Source organism: Kwoniella shivajii, chromosome 1, assembly GCF_035658355.1.
Source record: "Kwoniella shivajii chromosome 1, complete sequence".
NCBI classification, from domain to species: domain Eukaryota; kingdom Fungi; phylum Basidiomycota; class Tremellomycetes; order Tremellales; family Cryptococcaceae; genus Kwoniella; species Kwoniella shivajii.
The window spans coordinates 1,304,712-1,325,413 of NC_085908.1; the positions used below are offsets into that span (position 1 = coordinate 1,304,712).

Consider the following 20,702-nt stretch of genomic DNA (forward strand, 5'->3'; position numbering starts at 1 on the left):
ATGATGTCAGTATCAGATCAATCATCATCCCATCCAAATCACCCTCCTCGTTACAGTATCATCTCTACAACATATCCTCTCGCACCTTGTATACATACATCGACCGACTGAGTGAGGCAAACAGTATCTCAGCAATATGCATTTAGTGACTGTAGCAACGTGAGCTTCATGCAGCTTCTCCTCTTCCTTGAGTATTCGGACGAAGCTGACTTGTCATTTCTAGATGGTATGTGTAGTCGAACTTCACGACGAAGCTCGCTGACGTTTCTCCCTATTCAGTCAATTAGATCAGTGGTCTCTTGACTTTGAGGTGAGTTACAATGCTATTTAGGCTGTATACCAAAGTGTTTACCTCACAGATCATGTATAGGGGAATTGCAAACGAATCCTCAAATCAATCGCTATTGCTAAATCTAGAGGAGCTACTTTACGAGTAGGACCAGAATTAGAAATTCCTGGATATGGATGTCTTGATCACTTCCTGGAAGGTGAGCTGCCGGGTCCATGCAACATTCTTCCCATGAGCTCATACCATTCACTTCACCACAAACAGGCGATACGGTCCTCCATTCTTGGGAGGTGTTGGCTACCATCTTGCAGAGTGAGGAAGCTCAAGGGATCATATGTGACATCGGAATGTAGGTGAAGCACTGCATCTTTATTGGAATATAATATATTCAGATAAGGCAGCTCCCCTTGTACAACAATCAAGGCAATCCTGAACTGATCTCCTTGCATAGGCCAATTGAACACAAGAACAATAACTATAATTGTCGAGTCATAATTCACAGTGGTAAGATCGTAATGATTAGACCCAAGATGTGGATGGCAAATGATGGAAATTATGTCCGTATCCCAAGTGTTCGAGAGTCTGCCATCGGTCCTAACATCCTCTAATTACATTTTTTGTCTGATCTATAATAGCGTGAACTTCGACATTTCACACCTTGGCATAAACATCGTCAAACAGAACAACATTCATTACCTAGAATGATAAGGAATGTTACTGGACAAGTAAGTTCTGAGCTGCCTAATGTTCGCAGCCTTTTATGATAGGTCTGTTTTAGCTGACTCATCTTAGCAATATGTCCCCTTTGGAGATGCGGTTGTATCAACTGAAGATACAGTGATTGGCGTTGAACTCTGTGAAGAGCTGTTCACTCCTGCTTCGTGAGCTGAACTTTCCCTTGCGAATCGTAGGTGAATCAGTTGACATATCTCGATTAGACCACACATCCTCATGGGTCTTGATGGTGTCGAGATCTTCACCAACTCTTCTGCCAGTCATCATGAATTGAGAAAGCTGAATCGTCGAATCGATCTAATTAAAGAGGCTACCATGAAGGTTAGCTTCAAGCTGCAACTAGATGACATCGTTGAGTGATCTAAGCTTATGCGCTGGTACAATACGATAGCTCGGTGGAATCTACCTCTATGCCAACCAACAAGGCTGTGATGGTGATCGATTGTACTACGATGGAGCTTGTCTTATTGCTATGAACGGACAAATTCTTGCTAGGGGATCTCAGTTCTCCCTTTCGGATGTTGAGGTCGTCACTGCGACAGTCGACCTCGGTGCCGTCAGAGCTCATAGGACAACAAGTAGTAGAAGGATGCAATCTGCTCAAGCAGAAGCTTATCAACGAGTTTATGTAGATACCAGACTCGATGGCGGACAAGGTATCAGAGTGGGAGATGAAGAGACTAAAGGTAGTATGGAAGTCAAATACCATACTCCAGAGGAGGAGATTGCGTGAGTCCGTCCACACTTCATTATCGAGAAATAGGGAAAAACAGAAACAAATTGATATGACTGTAGATTTGGTCCAGCATGTTGGCTCTGGGATTACCTTCGACGATCCAGAACCCAAGGATACTTCATTCCCCTATCCGGAGGTATCGATTCTTGTGCTACAACCGTCATCGTCCATTCAATGTGTCGACTGGTAGCTGATGCAACCAAGAAAGGTGGTAAGTTTATTAATCTGTATGTTGAATGCAATGTGTACACAACTAATTCGGGCGGGCGGAAATAGACGAACAAGTCATTGCGGATGCTAGAAGAATCGCTGGCGAACCTGAGGATTCTGCTTATCTACCTACTGATCCAAAGGAGTTCGCAGGCAGAATTTTCCACACCTGTTACATGGGAACAGAGCATTCAAGTCCCGAAACCAGGAAGAGGGCTAAAGATCTTTCTGAAGCAGTTGGAGGGTGAGCTGTGCCTCCGATTATCTGAAGTGGCACTCAGACTACTAACTGATTTCACATCTAGATACCATGTTGATCTTAACATGGACACTGCTGTATCGGCTGTCAAAGCCATATTCAGCTTGGTGACCGGAAAGAAACCCCAATTTGCAGTTCATGGTGGATCGTCAGCTGAAAACTTGGCCTTACAAAACATTCAGGTATATCTCAATACAATTCTTCTAGCTGGACTTCGCTTTGGATTTCAGCTGATACTGTTCTTTTAGGCTCGGCTGCGAATGGTTTTAGCATACATGTTTGCTCAACTTCTACCATGGACCAGAGGCAAAGTTGGTAGTTTATTGGTATTGGGAAGTGCCAATGTCGATGAAAGTTTAAGAGGTTATTATACCAAATACGAGTAGGTGTGACGTTTATCCTTTTACGAGATTGGCGAGACACTGACAGAGGGGCGATGAACGCAGCTGTTCAAGTGCCGATGTCAATCCTATCGGTGGAATCAGTAAGACAGATTTGAAGAAATTTATAGCTTGGGCGGAAGTAGAATTTGATCTACCAATCTTGAGAAGGTAAGTTAAAATCATATCCATCAGAAAGACATGTTAGAAATTGTAGATCCATCTAATTTCATTGATCCCGTCTGTAAAGCTTCCTCGACGCCATTCCTACTGCAGAGTTGATACCGATAGGATCCGACAATGTCGCTCAATCAGATGAAGTTGAGATGGGAATGACATACGATGAACTATCAGTATTCGGTAGATTGAGAAAAGTCGAGAAATGTGGTCCATATAGTATGTTCGGCAAATTGGTTCAAGAATGGGGTAGTTTCCTGTCTCCCTCTGAGGTGAGTCTCACCTGTTTGAGAATCCGTCGATGCGAATGCTTGAATAATGAAGACGAGCATGATGATTGACATGATCGATTCGGGATACCGCACTCTAGATCGCTCAAAAAGTCAAACACTTCTTCTTTACTTACGCCATCAATCGTCACAAGATGTGAGTATTAGCTTGCATGGTTCGTGCACTCAATAGCGCCAAAATGAGAGCTAATATGTCTCATAACGACAGGACTACTATCACCCCTTCAGTTCATATGGTGTGTTCAGTGCTTCTCTTGATTGATTCCGAGGTAGGAGGCTGATCGTGTTCGTGTTCGCGTTTCAGGAATCTTACTCCCCTGATGACAACCGTAAGTCCTCTAATCCACTTCCAAGTATATATGCTGACTCACCGTTTCATATTTAGGGTTCGATATGAGACCTTTCCTCTTGCCTTCACGATTTGACCATCAGTTCAACAAGATTGATCAATTAGCTGAGAAATTACCTAATCGCGCTACTCAACCGGGTAATGATAAATCGAAGGTAGATTAGCGTAACGAACGATCAACTCGGACAGCGATATATTCAGACATGATATTGAATTTGATAGCAGATTATACAGGATGATAACATTTACACATAGACATATAAGGGGATCAAGGTGATGCTGAATTGCGATGTGTAAAAAATGGTATCATATAAATATTGAATATGCATTTTCGTGATATATTATACTGTTACAACAGTGATATTGAACATATACAAAATCTTTCGTTTCGATTATTAGAGGTGAAAGTAGGCGACACCACGAATAGGTTTATGAGATCTGTGATCTCTGCTGAAACGAAAGAAAGGAAGGAAGGAAGGAGGGATACTATCTTAAAGTACCGAAATGATTTGCGCCTGCCATTGCGAAACCGCCTGTAGCGAAACCACCCGTTGAGAAATTACTTGCGTAGGTTCCGGCGAGATTTGATAGATTCGAAAGCAGACCTGAGGAATGACCTTGTACTTTGATCTGTGGATGTGATGTGGAGAGAGACGCATCAGTAATTGATTCATGTATAAGTTTAGACCGGTCTTTTGTCTTTTGAGAGATATGTAATGATAATGTTAACTCACCATGATGGTGGGTTCTTCCGGATCTGTAATTTCTTCTTCTTTAGTTTTCCTTCTTAATGTATCCATAATTTCATTTAATTGAATTTTATCTAAATCATCTCTTGCTCTTAATAGATTTTCAATAAAAACCAGATTGGGACCGTGTTTCTTGGCAAAAGTCCAATAATCCATGAAAACCATCTGTGGAGAAGATTGAATGATAGCGATGATCATTTCCATGATTTCGAAATTATTCTCTTCTAATTCTTTGGGTTGTTTGTAATTGACGAAAAAATCAAATGCCATTCCTATATCTGATTTCATCTTCTGGATCGCCATTGGCATTCTTAATGATCTCGCGTTCGCTTTTCTCAAACTACTCAGATAGGATATCAGGAACGCATCTAATAGATCTTCGACTAGAATCTCAAATATGGATGGATTCAGATGTTGTTGATAATCCGTCATATAATCTTTCATGGTTTCGATGATTTGAGGCATTAATTGATCACTGTACCATACTGGTGTGATCAGATTCTTGATTACTAATTTGAGATCGTTGAAGACGAATTCAACTAAACTTGATGTACATTTTTTAGCTACGTCTAGATAGCCGTCTATAGCATCGTTCAAACAAGTTGAAATTGTTAATTTGTATTTCTCAGACACAAGAGGCTCTAATCTTGAAGATAATGATTCGACATAATCAGCAGATTTTAACTGATCATTCGCTAATGCGATGACATATTCAACCAAACCACCTGCGATTTCCTCAGGTTTCTTTTCAACTTGATTTCTTGATTCTTCAGCTATCAATTTCAACCATTCTTTTTGTACTCTTCTCATTACTTTTGCACATTCAGTTACTACTCTAGCCAAGACCGCACCTTGATTGGAATCTAATGCTAAATCACATTGTTGATTGACTAACTGGAAGAAATCAACTACTCCTTCCATACCTAATTGTCCATCATCTGATTGTTCAGGTTCTCTGGTCCTCCATGTGAATTTACCAGTCTCTTCTTTCATTAGATTGATTGTCCATTCTTCAAGTTTAGCGACTATCAATTTAACGTAATCTTCGATTAGATCTTGTGATTTACCGTCTAATAAAGGTGGTTGTAACCATTTCGAAGGAATCTCTAACTCTTTCATTGATACCCTATATTCTTTTATCCAAGCGTGTAATTCCAGTAAGACTTTCGCTTCAGGTGCGGAACTCACAATCTTACGTATAGTGTCGTTCAGGTGTTTGTGATACGCTTTGACGAGATAAGGTGTGATTTCATAATCTTCTGGGAAAAGAGGTTCCACATCATCTTTTATTCGAATGATATCTTTATAAATCCATCCCAATCCTTCAATGAAACCTAACATATCATATTGATTATCCAGGTAATGATTCTCAAACGATTGTTTCACAGTATTAGTCATTACATCCAATAACTTATGACGATAGTTCTTGATCACTCTTGCGTTTGCTTGCATCGATTTGAATTTCGATGCAGCATCATGAGTAGCTACTTTTCTTACTAATCGCATTGCCACCGCCTTTTTGATACGGGACAGAGTCATTAGCAATCGTCTGTGCCTATTGAACTCGGATCAACAACTCACTTTTTCATCTTCTTTACCTTCGACTTCAACGATTTTTAATAATCTAACAACAGTACCACCGTTACCTCTTCTTGCTAATTCAACTATATTACTTGATATTTCCCATAACCAACTCTCGAAATCTTGACCTACTTTATCCAATTTTTCAAACCATTTGATCAAAGTGTCTCTCTCTTCAACAGAATGAGAATGTTGATTCTTTTTAGCTTGATGTAACGTTTCATTTCTAAAACTTTCTAATTGTTGTAATTGATAATGTATAGGTAATAGATTAGGTGATGAACCGCATGATCCACCAATTTGATTTTTATCAGAATCTAATAGGGACGATAAATGATCTACTTTATCTGACATTGATCTTAGGTTTTGTACCATTTTGGTAGTCTGAGCGAAATTTCGATGAACAGTTGAAACCTAACACAAAGAACGGATAACGAATTAGCACTTCACACACGTCAACCATCACCCAGTCACCGTCAAGAAAGCAATCAAATGTATTTTTCCTGTTCATACTATTCACTGCCTCAGAACGGAAATGAGGGAGTGATCCTTCGCTTCATACCAATCGCACGGTGATGTATATCTCTGCTCCGGCTCTAATTCCACAGGTGAGACAATAACACTCACCCTCGTTATCTTCTCAAAAGCCTCTCCACCTCCATCCTCTCCTTTCAGCTTTTCCACAGCCATCATCTCTTCCCTTATCAACCCTACAGCCGCTCTCGACGCTTGCAATCTTAGCAATGCATCTCTCGTTGCGTCCAATTGAGCTTTCACTCCGGATTGTAATTTGGCGTCTAGAGTTGATTTCTCCTTGAGCAGTTTCTTTCGGTAAGAGGACAGTTTCAGCAGGTCATCTGGTTGTCGGAGCAGGTCAGATACAGCCTGTGAGGGAGTAAGGGTTGACATGGTACGATGACAGCGGCTTCGGTCCAACTATGAGAACTGCAATTCCAATGAGACTTGTTGTTGTAGCTGAGATTTCTGAGGCTGACGGGAGATGCTAGATGCTCCGGTCAGACATCCACTATGACCGATTTTGAGACCGGAACTGATTAGATGGTGTGTACTATCAGCAGATCAGATACAGGCTCTCCATCGCCATCAATCTATCGCTCGTCATTATTACACTCGCTCTTTCACTCAAACAACCCAGTATACACCCGGCAAAAGTGTAGTTCACGTGGTAAACAAATGCGGGGTAAAATCCCTTGAAGTCTGATATTGTTTTTTCCGGGCGAACAATCACACGTCACTGCACCTGTTAGAATGTCTAGCACGTGGCCTATCTCTCCCCTCCACTTTCAGCGCTGCAGCTTCTGTAAAAAAGTTGAAAATCAACAGTCACCATAAACGATAACCTTCCATTTCTTTAACTGCTCACGAATAGACTCAACGATATTCTACAATATACAAAATGGGAAAACAAGGAAAATCAAAGTCAAAGATAACGGGTCAACCGAATCGGCCTTCTCCATACGGTAAAAGACCTAAAGTCGAAGTGAAATTCGAAGGTGCCAACGCAAGTTCTTCTTCAAACTCCACATCTGTTAAACCTTCTTCAAATCCTGCAAAGGCGATTATTGCTACCAAGCTCAAACCAGCTGCTCCAGCTGTCAAGAAAGAAGTAACAAAGGCATCGATACCTACTACCTCAAGTGTGTCAAAAGACAAAGGAAAATCGAAAGAAACAACTTCTCTTGAATCCGGTTCCCAAACTCCTGGTACTTTCATAATAATAGCTGGAACATACGAAAAGAACTTATACGGCTTAGAGGGAACATATCCTTCTTACACCACAACGATAGAAGAGAAAACAACTAAACCTACATTAGAACCAATATTTATCTTCCCAGCTCATTTGGCTTGTATCAAAGCTGTCGCAGCTTCAAAAGGTGGGAAATGGTTGGCGACAGGAAGTGAAGATGAATTTGTCAAAGTATGGGATCTAAGGAGGAGAAAAGAAGTTGGAAGTTTGAGTCAACATACAGGTGATTACCGTCTCAGCTCTCAGCTCTTACTTCAAAAACCCGAAGTGAAGAGCGGACTTAATCATTCTTCTTTCTCGACAATTCTGCCATACTTATTGTATCTCATTTGGTCTATTCTGCTTCAGCAAACGAGTAGCGCATCCGCTGACTCTTCCCGTTTGTCTCTTCGTAGGATCAATAACATCATTGCATTTCCCCACTCCTTCCCACTTAATCACGACATCGGAAGATTCGACATTATCTTTGTTCCGAACTTCCGATTGGGCATTACTCAAATCACTAAAAGGACATTCTGGGCGAGTCAATCATGTTGACGTCCATCCAACAGGTAGAGTAGCTTTAAGTGTAGGGAAGGATAACACTTTGAAAATGTGGGATTTGATGAGAGGTAGAGGAGCTGCTAGTTTACCCTTAGGTAGTGGTAAGTTACCTTCTTGCTGTCTAATACTGGGTCGAATACATCATAGAATCAAACTAGCGAAAGTATGCAAATATACTGATTTTGTATATCATATTATATAGAACCGGAAATGGTCAAATTTTCTCAAACAGGAACTCACTTTGCTGTCCTATTTCCAAGAAAAATACAAATCTATTCATTGGTCAGTTCAGTCATTTATGGGCATTCGTGAACCAAACTCACTGATTGATCAAAAACTGATAAATGCGATTCATCCTCCTTCTTCCTCCTTTCCTTTTCTCTTTCTTTCATCATCCTCATCACACGTCACATATCCTCTGTACCCCTTCTTTTGACTCGTGTCAATGCTATTCACCATATTGTACTGAACTCATGGGTAATAATACATCCTCATTCCCCCAAAATTCAACAGATCCTCTCCACGAAATGTCTCGAGCGGAACAAGAACAATCTTCCACTATCCCTCTCCCTCTGTCTGAAGTTGCTTCTCGACCACCCGTTTCTCAAGTGGAAGTAGAACCTTCGCCCATCAAACCTCTTCTCAATCCCCTTCAATTCGATGGCCCTCCGCCTTCTTCAACTATAGTCGAACCTCCCAAATCACCTAATCCATCTAATCCATCCACAGACGCTGTGGGAAATGCAGTACCAGTACCGCTGAATGGTGATACCAATATCGATGAAGCAACTCTTGCGCTCACACCTGCAGTATTAGAGCCCGCTGTCGTTTCCCCAATCGCTACTCCTGCACCTGTAGCTGCCGTATCTACCCCTATTCAACCTGAACAGCCTGTCCAATCACCTCTTCCCCCAGATGCAACGGTACCCCCTACTCCTCGAGCAGAAGATGAATCTCCTCCTATTCTTCCTTCTGGTACGATCCCATCCGCTGTTCCTACTCCTAGTGTAATCATCACTGAAGAACAAGAGGCAAAAGGTGGAATTTTGGGAGTAGATCAACCTTCCCTTCCTACTCCTGCTCCTGAAGAACCCGCTCAAATATCCGCTCCAACAGAACTCGCTGGAGAACGAATGGAGATTGATGCTCGTGTAGAAGCAGAACCAACCCCTTCTGTACTTGGACTACAATCTAGCGTATCTGATGGAAGTCTGAAGCGAGCCGGAGATGATCTGGAAGAGGAGAGGGATGAGAAGAGGTTGAAAGAAGCGTCTATCTCGAGCAGCACACCTAACCCTGCGTTGGCGTCAACTCCTATACCAGCTCAACCTGAAGGGCCTGCACCTCCTGCTCCTACACCATCCCAGCCTGTTGAAGCACCTACAGCTCCCGTTGCTGATGTCTCTCAGATTGCTGGTGCTTGGCTTTCCTATCAACCACCAGCACCACGACCTTCGGGTCCCACCACTCCTCTCACTCAACATCAACATAAACACCTGCTTAATGCCGTTCGAGCTTTAAAGAAGAAAACACCCGATGTCTATGCTTTCCTCGCACCGGTCGACCCAGTCGCATTGGGCATTCCCCTTTATCCTGAAATCATCGACCATCCAATGGATCTTGGTACTGTCGAAACCAAACTTATCGTTAGTGACCCAAGAGGTCCTCCAAAAGATAAGAGCAAAGCCTCGAAGTGGGACACCAGCAAAGGCGCATACAAGAGCTATAGCGAAGTAGTATCAGATGTGCGACAGATCTGGGAAAACACAAGGAAATTCAATGGGTCTACTCATGTTGTCTCCCTTGCGGCTGACCGATTAGATTCTTCCTTTGAAAACTCATTGTCAAAGATCCCTCCAGAAGTGAGTCGCTCATGATATGTATGTCTCTCGATCGGTTGGGCTGACGTGATCACAGCCCATTGCTCTCCCTACACCTACACCCGTTGCTCCTACCCCTCCTTCCGTCCCCACACCCATCGCCGGCCCTTCCTCAGCTAGACGAGCTTCAGTCTCTCAACCTCCTACCATCCGACGAAGTTCCGACGATGCTCGACCCAAGCGAGAAATACATCCCCCACCTTCCAAAGATCTCGCTTACGAGGAAAACCCTGGCTCCGCTCGAAAACCGAAGAGACGTAACGACCCTCAATTGCAATGGGGTAACAAGGTAGTCAAAAGTTTGGAGACCACCCAAAAATTCTTCCCTGCCGCCAGTCCATTCCTTTATCCTGTCGAGAAAATCATAGAAGCTATTCCAGATTATCAAAAAGTAATCAAGAAACCTATCGATCTTCTTATCATCAAAGACCGATTAGAACAAGGTGCCTACGATGACGTAAATCAACTTGATAGCGATATGAGGTTGATGATTGCCAACGCTCTTAAATTCAACCCCCCTGGAGATGCTGTTAACACAGCTGCTACACAACTCCTACAGATCTGGAGCGAAAAATGGCAAACGTTACCTCCTAAACAGGAAATCAGAGACTCGAGTGAAGATCCATTAGCGGATAATTACGAAGAACCTGGATATGAGAGTGAAGACGACAGTAAGTTGCATGTTCACTTGATGCAATCTATAAGACGGGTCCTTTGCTGACATTTACACTTGCAGGCAAACAACTCAAATCTCTTGAATCTCAGGTCTCTAACCTGAACGATCAAATTGCTGAACTCCGCGCCAAGATCGCTAAAGGCCGAGCCAACCGACCTATCAAAGGATCAAAACCAAAAGCTCCAAAGGCGGCCAGTACTCAACAACGAAAACAATCCACCGCAAAGTATTCTCCAGGTGTAAATGGTAATGGTCATCCTGCTCCCAAAAAATCAAAGAAGACGAAAGAGGTACTTGCGTACAAAGATGAAGATGAGGATATGGAGAGTGAAGAAGAGGAGCCTAGCACAATCACCTTAACGCAAAAGCAAGAATTGGCAGAGAAAATTCAATCTGCGGACGGGGACACTTTACACGCAGCTATCGCGATCATTCAACAGACCACTAATCTCGGAGCTGTGAGTTGAATGAAATTGCGTTTTCTGATTGTATTTCTTGTGCTGATCTTGCGATTTACTTACAGAATAACGAGGAAATCGAGCTCGACATTGATTCACTTCCTGTTGCGACTGTTATCAAACTTTACAACCTTGTTTGTCGAGGTGGTCGAGGTGGAGCTAAAGCCGGACGAAAATCAGGTGGTGTAGCTAAGAAAGCGGGCAAGAAAGCTTCTGGTGGCGTGTCCAAGCGAAGTGTAAATGAGCGTGAGGAAGCCGAAAGAATTAGAAGAATGGAAGCTCAATTACAATCATTTGATTCGAGAACTGTTGGTGCCGGAGCTGGTCCTGGTCAAGTCGGTGCTTCTTATGAAGAAGGTGAAAGCAGTTCCGAAGAAGAAAGCTCGGATGAAGAGTAGGATGTCATGGTATACTGGTAACTGGTAGTCGTTGTATGGAGTGGACAAAATTAGCTTATCATCATCCTGGGGAGAAGTAAGGTAGGGGGGAATGCTGGTTGTGATTGTACATAGAAAATCGATATGTGGATCAGAAGATTACTATATATATATCGGTTTATCATGTGAATTTGAAGAAGAAGAAGGGGTATGAGATAGAAAGAAACGTGAAGTACATGCAAATATCAAAGATGAATCAAATTTTATCAACTCATCAACGAGTTCACCCAGCGTAGCTTATCTAGTTAGGTGATATGTCCATGTAAGTTTGTGTGTATACATAAAATGACCTTTGTCCACTGAGCGTCTAATTTGCTGTCATTGCAAGTGATCTCGCATGCGCAATTCACTAGGGCGCTGGCTGCTACGCGTGATCATTATTGCGGATCGATTGATTCTTCCCTATGAATTGCGAATCGTGGCGTATGAGCTGGGCTGGAAACAACCTATTGGTTTAACATTTGTGTTATTTGAAAGTACGTTCTAAAGAACAATCGGTAAATCAAGTAGGTGTTCCCGATTGTTACAAGGGTTTATCTTTGAAATTCTGGCATAATTTTGTGTGCTACTTGAATTACTTAACGCTAGGTACTTCCAGGGATATTGTTTTTAAAACAGAAAGGGCGGCGTAAATGATTCAGTTCAACCTGAATAATAATGTGTTGAAGACTTGCTACATTTATCCTCTTCTCAGACGATCCAATCCCGCCAAACATCAAAAAGGATTGATCCGTTGAATCACTGACAAGGCGTACTGTGTCACATTTGTGTGTTGCGAGAATGGATAAACTAACTTCCTCTCAAGCGAAAAGGGAAACTGTGGCACCAGTAGGTATATAGAATAAACTGTTACTGGTAGGTGCAAAGTGAGACATTCGATTTACTGAATTGAAAAAGATCATTCACTCACACTCAATAGACAAAGTTCCACTTTTTTCCCAGTGTTGGTGTTAGTGTAAGTTCCAGATTCAGATGATGGATTGAGATCTAGCCAAATGCAGTATTCGTAGTGATCCTCATTGTTCCCTTTCACTAAACGAGATACGTTCGAGCAACTTCCCACCGCAATGCATATATAAACCCCCTTCTTGCGACTCTCGTCTTTTATTCTTTTTTTTCCCTTCCTCAACCCAACGCCAATCCTCTCTCTCCACTCTCTCACATATACCATACTTTTTCCAATCCAAACTGAAGATCAATCAAAAAACTGGTTTTTTTGGTTTCTTTACAATCACACGCTAGCAGCGAATCACAGTCTTTACTCTCGTTTTCTTTTTCTTGTTCAGTTCATTAACACGTACTGTATATACAATTAGAAACTTATTAGAATAGGTTTGATACCATTCTCTCTCTTTTCTTTAGACTTAACGACTTAAACACACACAGACACACGCTCACGTATATATATCATATACCTATCAGTCTTACTTGTCTTTAACTCAAGTTTTAAATATATACGATAATACGATAAAGAAGAAGAGCTTGAAGCCTTTCATATCTTTTCGGAAATCGCGATCAAATCGAATCAAATTCAACCAATAAACGATAAACGATAATTGAACTTTGATAGTCTGATTTCGTATTTCGAGGATCTAATAGCTCTTCTCAAACACGAATCGACAACGATAAAGACCATTCCTACTGCGATCAACTGCTAAATCAACTTCCGCCAATCTCTTCTATTCTAACCACAAGAAATAATATACAAGATGCCTTCTTCAAGCAAAATCATCGCTCTTTCTCTCATTGCAGGTGCTACTGCTGCTCCTTTGAACATTTTTGGTACTTCTTCCGGTAAGACTAGTACTTCAGTCAATGCCAACGCCAACGCCAATGCCAGCGCCGGTGTAAACACCGCCGTTGTTGGTGATATTACTGGCTTCACCAATGCTCTTGTAAGTAGACCCCTTGATCGTTGCTCTTGAACCACACTTCAGAAGCTAATTTCAAGTGTTCATTGTTCACTGTCCAGCTGTCCTCTGCTACTGGTGGAGCCGTCACTGTAGTTGACAAGGTTGAGTCTCAATTTGGTACAGCTGTTGGTATTGCTCGAACTATCGCCATGAACACTTGGGCTTCAGGTCAATGTCTTGCCACTTACCATGACATCAACATGTGTACTGAGATCAGCGCTTATCTTCCTGCGGTCTACTACGCATTCGAACAAGGATGGTCTGCCGCTCAACTATTCGCTGCCCTTGGTGGTGAGTACCTTCCTTTCCCCCACTTGGTATAGGTGTTTTCTATGAAGGGCTGAGCTGACCCCACCGGTGTTCGCTACAATTTCAGCCGATCGGGTCAACAAGTTCCAAAACCTCTTGAGCTCACTTTGTGCTCATGCGGAAGCTTCGAGTACTTGTTCCCCTCTACTTGCTGCTTGGCCATCATACGTCACTGCGTCTGCTCAAGTTGATGCAGCCATCATTCAGCAAGCTTCATCTCAGCTCCTTGCAAACGGGATTATCACTTTGATCGATGCCACCCATACAGGCACCTCTCTTATCAGTGGCCTTACTTCCGGTGTAATGGCCAACGCCAATGCAATGGTCGGTTCTGCCACCGGATTGCATCTTCGCGATATGGAAGAACAAGAAATGGCTAGAAGATTCCTCGGTCTCGAAAACATCTTCGGTCATGCTCAAGCTTCCGCAACTGCTACTGCGGCTGCAGCTGCTCAAGCTACAGCTACCGCTGCCGCCAACGCCAACGCTCAAGCTCAAGCTGCTGGTGCCTTGAACGTTGCTAACCTTGTCAATGCTGCTGGTTCTCTCACCGCCGGAGCTGCCACTCAAGCTGGTGCTGGTGCAGGTGCATCTGCTCAGGGTGCCGGTAACATTGTCACTGGATTGACATCGAATATTCCAGTTGTAGGTGGTCTCGTCAATGGCCTTCCTCTTGTTGGCGGTCTTACAAGCACTGTTCAAGGTGTTGTTTCAACCATCCCAGTAGTTGGCGGTGTCGCTCAAACAGCTACCAATTTGGCTGCTGGTCTTACTGGGCAAGCTCAAGGTGCCGCTGGGTTAGCCACAAACTTGATTGGAGGTCTCAACGTTCCAGGTCTCGCCTCTCTGAGTGGTCAAGTTTCAGGTGTAGCAAATACTGCCACAGCAGCTTCTGCTTCAGCAGCTGGACTTGGTGGACTTGGACTGGGATCTGCCACTCACTTGCTCGGTTTGAGAGATCTCGGATTCGACATTTCAGGTCATTTACCATCATCCATCGTTCACACTGCTTCCGGTTTAGTTTACGCTCCAGTTCAAGCTGCCTCCGGAATCGTTCATGATACAGCACACAAGATCGCTTCAGTCGGTAATGGACTCGATCTCGATCTCGCATCTGAAATCGCAGAAGGTGATGTCTTCGCTCATCTCTCAGCTGAACACAAGAGAGATTTACTCTCCGGCTTGTTGAGCAACCCGGCAGGGATCCTCAATAACGTACCCGTAGTCGGTGGTCTGACTAACGGTCTCCTCGGCGGTGTAACCAACAATCTTCTTGGCGGTGTCACTAACGGTGTTCTCGGTGGTGTCACTGGCGGTCTCCTTTCCAACCCTACCGGTGCCGTTGGTGGATTGATCAACACTGTCACCCACCTCCCCGTTGTCGGTAACGTGGCCTCTGGCGTTCTCAACACTGTCGGTAACCTCCCTGTCGTCGGAAACGTTGCTGCTCAAGCTACCGGAGCACTTTCCAGTGCCACCAACGCTGGTCTCAATATCGGTCAGAACGGTTTGAACCTCGGGTTGAACGATGTCACTCAAGCTGCTGGTGGACTGGTTGGTGGTGCAGGTATTCACCTCAAGAGAGGATTACTTGATGGTCTTCCTCTACTCGGTGCTCTTCCTGTCGGTCAAGTCCTCAACGGATTACCAGTAGTCAACAGTCTCCCAATCGGTGGAATCCTTTCTAATCCAGTTGGAACCGTTGAGAACACCGTCAACTCTTTGCCTGTTGTCGGTGGTCTCCTCCACGGTCTTACCGCCAACCTTCCTATCGTCGGTGGACTAACCGCTCAAGCCGGTGCTCAAGGATCCGCTGCCGCTAATGGTGCTTTGAACCTTGGTGCCGGTGGTCTTTCCGCCGCTTTGAACGGTGTCACATCCGCTGTCGGTTCAGTAGCTGGTACAACTGGTGTTCACCTCGGTCAAAGAGATCTCCTTAGTGGTCTTCTTGGTGGATCCGGGTCTGGATCTGGATCTTCAGGTCTTCCATTAATTGGCAACAACCTTCCCGTTGTTGGCCCTCTGATTAACGGTCTCACTTCCAACCTTCCCATCGTTGGAAATGCCGGCGGACTTTTATCAGGTGTTACCAATACTGTCGGTCAACTTACCGGTACTGTCGGTAACACCGTTTCAGGACTCACACACAATCTTCCTGTCGTTGGAAACTTGGTTGATGGATTAACTCATTCATTGCCTTTGATCGGTGCTCAAGCTTCTGCTGCCGCTCAAGGATCAGTCAACTCAGCTACCAACGCAGGATTGAATCTTGGTGCTAACGGTCTTTCAGGTACTTTGAACTCTGTCACTGGACTCGTTGGTGGTTTAGTAGGTGGTGGAAACTTACATATCAAGAAATCTTTGATTGATTCACTTCCTATCGTTAACGGTGTTGCATCTCATTTACCCATCGTAAACTCGATTCCTATCGTTGGAAATGGTCAATTCAACATTGCAGGCACAGATGGATTGAACGTGCAACTTGGTCCCATTCAAGCTCAAGCTCAAGCTGCTATTGATGCCACTCAACACGGTGTATCTTCTATCCTTGGTGCAGGTTTGAAAGTTGGAGATATCATCAATGCTCAAGGTCAAGGTGTCATCGGTGCTCTTATCCACTAAATCAGCCCAATGTGAAGATCCAGAAGGTGATCTAGTCAGTGGGTGATAGTTTAATCTGAATGGACTTCGAATGTCCTCTTTGTGTTACCGATATAAATGAAACAGTCACGGCATAGTAATAAATTTTTTTATGATATTTTATGATAGTGATTTCAATATCCTTCCAATTCGCTCAGCCTCTCATACCCCCTACTTCCCCCTCTTCTTGATTTTCAATTGTAGCTATTTGGGTATTTTAATGATCTTTGCATCCTAACTTCATTTCGAAGGATGTAGGGTTTTTGGGTAAATCAGTTTTCGAATCATGTGCAACCTATATATATATATAATTTAATTTATATTATTATGTATCATGCATTCCAAAGCTCTGTTTACCAATTCATGAAGTCCCATTACCTCCACTAACAATCTCGCAAGTCCACAAAAGCCGGAATGACTGCTTCTGCCTCAGCGGTGCAATCCTCGGTGCATATCACAGTGACAGTCGGCCCGTTCTTGGTACCGCCGGACAACTCAGACTAATTATTACCATTGTATTGTCATTTTGTCAATTTACCCTGAAATATGTGCATCTTTCATATGGTGGATTGGAAATTACATCATTGAATGGAGGGGCATTTTGATGCTGTCCGATTCCACGGCATAATCATATACCCTTTGCTTCACCTTTGCCCCCCCCGGTTTCTCGATTTTTTATTCTGTCACCTTCCATCTCAAGATCACAAATAAGTTGGATCTGAACTTTTTCAATTGATATCTTTCTCTTTCTCTGCTTTTTATCTCTTTACGCAGAAAGATTCATTCAAAATACTACCTTCATTAGCTAGAACATTTCGCCTAAAGGCCATACATAACGCAATGACTCAAACTCACTTCACCCTCAACAACGGTAAAAGCATCCCTTCAATCGGTCTCGGTACAGTGAGTCTTTATCATCTCTTTCTCTCTTTTTTCGCCTTTACCTGCCTGATCGATTGAGGATATATCGCTGACCTTGTATCGATATTCGTAGTGGCAATCCGCGTAAGTAATATGATCTCATAGAGATACGCGATCGTGCCGCGGAGGAAATCTGAACTAATCGTATCTGCAGCCCCGGAGAAGTTGCTAAAGCTGTCGAGTTTGCTCTCAAGGTGAGTAACCCATTCATCGCAACCAGTAGCTTGAGTATGATCGCTTACGAACTCAACACAGAACGGATGTCGACACCTCGAGTAAGTCAACGGCGATGTTGCAAACGATTCACCCATATCGCATTATTTGCTGATCAAAACATTCATTTTCCTTCGGCCCTTCTTTCCTGCTCTCGCTATTCCATATCTACCTTCACCCATCTCCTCAACCTACCTCGCATATACAGTTGTGCTTGGGCTTACGGAAACGAAGCTGAAGTCGGACAAGGTATCAAAGCTTCCGGAGTTGCACGAGAGGAGATTTTCGTCACTTCCAAGCTTTTCGAGCTTCACCACCACCCCGAACACGTTCCTCTCGCTATCAGAGATACATTGAAGAACCTCGGTCTTGAATACCTTGATTTATACCTTCTCCACTGGAACGTGAGTTGATTCTACCTCCAATTTCTCTGTACACACTTCATGAACTGTGTGGCTGGGCGCTGGGTATACATATATTACCATGCGTACTATTACATTTATTCCGTAAACCCCCCGTTCGGAAGATATCATTCCCCGGATTATTTAGCCCATGCGGGTACCCCAACCCCTCAAAACTACGGAAAATCCCTAGTGCTACTTGAATGATGTTTATTGATATCTTACAAATTTATGTATAGATCAACCTCGAAGTTGACGCTCCCGAAGGTGTCCTTCCCCGAAACGAGCACCGAGTCAAGGGCTCTTCCGGTAAATTCAAGCTCGATGTCCCTCTTTCCGACGATGTCACCCCAACCTGGAAAGAGATGGAGAAGGTGAGTTTCGCTCGTCAGGCATGAACCAGCAGATCTTTCCCTGACATGTATATTGTATCGATTTAGCTCGTTGACCAAGGTCTCGTCAAATCTATTGGTATCTCCAACTTCAACATCTACCGAACCAGAAAGCTTCTCAAGGAAGCTCGAATCAAGCCCGTCGCTAGTAAGTTGACCAACTGATACACAAACGCCTAGTGCGGCAGAAATTCGGTGACGCTGACGTCCATCACGATTCATCGAACAGACCAAGTCGAGCTTTCCATCCAAAACCCTCAACCTGAGCTTGTCGCTTGGTTGAAGAAGAACGACATCCTTCCTCAAGGTTACAGTCCTCTTGGTGGAACCGGAAAGACCAACCTCCGAGACAACGAGGTCGTCCAAAAGATCGCTGATCAACACGGTGTACAAACTGCCAACATCCTCTTATCTTGGCTCGTTACCAGGGGAATCAACCCCGTACCTAAATCAGTCACCCCCGAGAGAATCGCAAACAACTTGAAACGTGAGTCGTTATCCCTCTTCAACGGTACCATGAACACTCAGACAGAAATACATCTGCTTCTGCATCATAGAGAGGAATAGCGCTAATTCTACCTCTCGATACAGTCGTTGAGCTCACCAAAGAGCAATTCCAAGAACTCGAGGACCTCTCCGTATCTCACCCCAAACAAAGAGTCTGTGACCAATCTGACTGTGAGTCATTCAAACTCTTTCTTTGTACACGTTTGCCAAATCTGAGCATATATGGGATCTTCTGTTAATTTCCAATATCCCACAGCTTTCGAGCCTGACTACGATATCTACCAAGAGAACGACCCTGAGTTCAACGACAAAGTCCAATTTAACAAGGATTAAGGAGTCGAGTGAAGGAAGAAGCAAACATCTTGGTCTGGTGAAGGACGAATCGAGTGTAGAAATGTAGTAGAAATTCAAACATTTACTTTGAGTATGATTTACATGCATTCATCAAAATAGTAAACTGAACACACACAGCATATTCGGGGGTGATTGGCTAGTGTGCTTCGTCATCTACTACCGGTCAATGTTACGATGTTTTCATCATCGGGCTATATTCACTATTGGAGTAAACACATCGACTCGTCTATTTTCGGATCATGTTTAGGTTTAGTCTCCTCAGGCAATAGCTACCAAAACGGCGATTTGACATATTAGCATATTGATGACAGACTCACACGGTACATAAACAAAAGGCGTCAAGTCGCTGATAATCTATCATGTGGAGTGAATGAAGTTGGAGGAAACACTCACGTTCACCATTCTAGCATGCATAGGGACGGATACACCTCCAGGGAAAGAAGTACCTTCGGGGAAATATCTATGAAATCGGAGACACTTGATTAGTCTACATAGGACGACACTGTGTATGATGATGAGAGTGACGAATATTGGTCTTCACTCACCCGCCATATTTCAGTACTGTCATTTCTGGCATCTGAGCTCCTAAAGGTAAGATACTATCTTGATTGATAGTCAGATCCAGTAGATTATACATAGATGGATATAGAGTGATATACACTCACGTTCCTGCAGGTGCATAAAACCCATCTGCTTTATTTTTAAGTTGATTACTTAAACATGCGTCACCGTCCTGACATGATCAGAAGCAAATAAGTTAGCTGGGGAGAATCATTTCCTTTACTTATGGCAACGTCAAGATACGTTGACCACTTGATATCGATCAAACAAAGTAATCCAAATACACCTTCCAAGTGTCAATATCAATCTCGTACAATTCACCTTGATTGCAGCTCCTCGCGCAATCACATACGCTACATCTTGTTTCCCACTCTTCCGTATCATATCGACCTCCAACTGTATCGACTTCCAAAGGGAAGTACAAATTCCAAAGGGAACGACAACTCACAAATTCGACATTGGCCCAACCAGGCCTCCATTTACCTTGTTCGAACCATTTTTTACCTATTTCATCTCCATCTAAAAGTTCTTCTACCCTGGACGGATCACATTTCTTCATATAAGCCTTTCGTTTCGCTTTGATTTCCTCTTCTTCCTTCTTCTTCCCTTTTGCCTCTGCGCGTTTCTTATCGGATTCTGATGGCATCGTGAGTTCTCCAGACTTGCTTGTTCCCTATGACAAGGCACTTTGCGGGTTAGTCACGAAAGAGCATATAAATCAGTGCATGCCGATAACAAAGTGGTAGCCAGTGTGATATGATGTCGTTCGCTGTTTTTGTTATTTGTGATCATGGAGATCTCAGGAGACTGTCAAAGGAAGCAGTGGATCTTTTTATCATGTATCCCTGATGATTGGCCGATTGCCTAGAGACAACACAACCTTGTTCTCCCAATATTACACCTCCTTTCAAGGGACGCTTGAGATTCAAAGAAGTTTCAGATTTAGGCTTTTCACTCATCTGAAATGACCGGTG

At 43.4% G+C, this 20,702-nt stretch overlaps 7 protein-coding genes across 7 annotated transcripts; 5 read left to right on the top strand and 2 right to left on the bottom strand.

Moving 5' to 3' along the window:
- Positions 1–136: 136 nt before the first annotated feature.
- IL334_000512 (NAD+ synthetase) lies at positions 137–3,589 on the top strand (the record flags this gene model as incomplete). The annotated part of the gene is made up of 19 exons (XM_062932278.1): positions 137–159; positions 280–310; positions 371–488; positions 554–638; positions 741–846; positions 925–1,014; positions 1,082–1,170; positions 1,228–1,345; positions 1,416–1,753; positions 1,820–1,971; positions 2,037–2,214; positions 2,276–2,411; positions 2,478–2,611; positions 2,676–2,780; positions 2,860–3,058; positions 3,157–3,212; positions 3,285–3,312; positions 3,381–3,405; positions 3,462–3,589. 19 exons carry the CDS (start codon positions 137–139, stop codon positions 3,587–3,589), a joined length of 2,139 nt encoding a protein of 712 aa, XP_062788329.1.
- A 322-nt stretch (positions 3,590–3,911) lies between these two features.
- Positions 3,912–6,664, bottom strand: IL334_000513 (uncharacterized protein; the record flags this gene model as incomplete). The annotated part of the gene is made up of 4 exons (XM_062932279.1): positions 3,912–4,055; positions 4,160–5,689; positions 5,756–6,169; positions 6,383–6,664. The coding sequence occupies 4 exons, from the start codon at positions 6,662–6,664 to the stop codon at positions 3,912–3,914; spliced, it is 2,370 nt and encodes a 789-aa protein (XP_062788330.1).
- Positions 6,665–7,172: 508 nt separating this feature from the next.
- IL334_000514 (uncharacterized protein) lies at positions 7,173–8,378 on the top strand (the record flags this gene model as incomplete). Its single annotated transcript, XM_062932280.1, has 3 exons — positions 7,173–7,746; positions 7,919–8,167; positions 8,269–8,378. The coding sequence occupies 3 exons, from the start codon at positions 7,173–7,175 to the stop codon at positions 8,376–8,378; spliced, it is 933 nt and encodes a 310-aa protein (XP_062788331.1).
- A 215-nt stretch (positions 8,379–8,593) lies between these two features.
- Positions 8,594–11,478, top strand: IL334_000515 (uncharacterized protein; the record flags this gene model as incomplete). Its single annotated transcript, XM_062932281.1, has 4 exons — positions 8,594–9,928; positions 9,984–10,617; positions 10,683–11,080; positions 11,146–11,478. The coding sequence occupies 4 exons, from the start codon at positions 8,594–8,596 to the stop codon at positions 11,476–11,478; spliced, it is 2,700 nt and encodes an 899-aa protein (XP_062788332.1).
- A 1,748-nt stretch (positions 11,479–13,226) lies between these two features.
- On the top strand, positions 13,227–16,361 carry IL334_000516 (uncharacterized protein; the record flags this gene model as incomplete). The annotated part of the gene is made up of 3 exons (XM_062932282.1): positions 13,227–13,412; positions 13,490–13,721; positions 13,807–16,361. 3 exons carry the CDS (start codon positions 13,227–13,229, stop codon positions 16,359–16,361), a joined length of 2,973 nt encoding a protein of 990 aa, XP_062788333.1.
- An 858-nt stretch (positions 16,362–17,219) lies between these two features.
- Positions 17,220–19,146, top strand: IL334_000517 (uncharacterized protein; the record flags this gene model as incomplete). Its single annotated transcript, XM_062932283.1, has 10 exons — positions 17,220–17,282; positions 17,374–17,384; positions 17,455–17,494; positions 17,556–17,575; positions 17,722–17,917; positions 18,154–18,288; positions 18,355–18,454; positions 18,536–18,793; positions 18,898–18,984; positions 19,070–19,146. The coding sequence occupies 10 exons, from the start codon at positions 17,220–17,222 to the stop codon at positions 19,144–19,146; spliced, it is 987 nt and encodes a 328-aa protein (XP_062788334.1).
- A 221-nt stretch (positions 19,147–19,367) lies between these two features.
- IL334_000518 (uncharacterized protein) lies at positions 19,368–20,374 on the bottom strand (the record flags this gene model as incomplete). Its single annotated transcript, XM_062932284.1, has 5 exons — positions 19,368–19,436; positions 19,561–19,627; positions 19,713–19,766; positions 19,833–19,900; positions 20,177–20,374. 5 exons carry the CDS (start codon positions 20,372–20,374, stop codon positions 19,368–19,370), a joined length of 456 nt encoding a protein of 151 aa, XP_062788335.1.
- Positions 20,375–20,702: the final 328 nt, after the last annotated feature.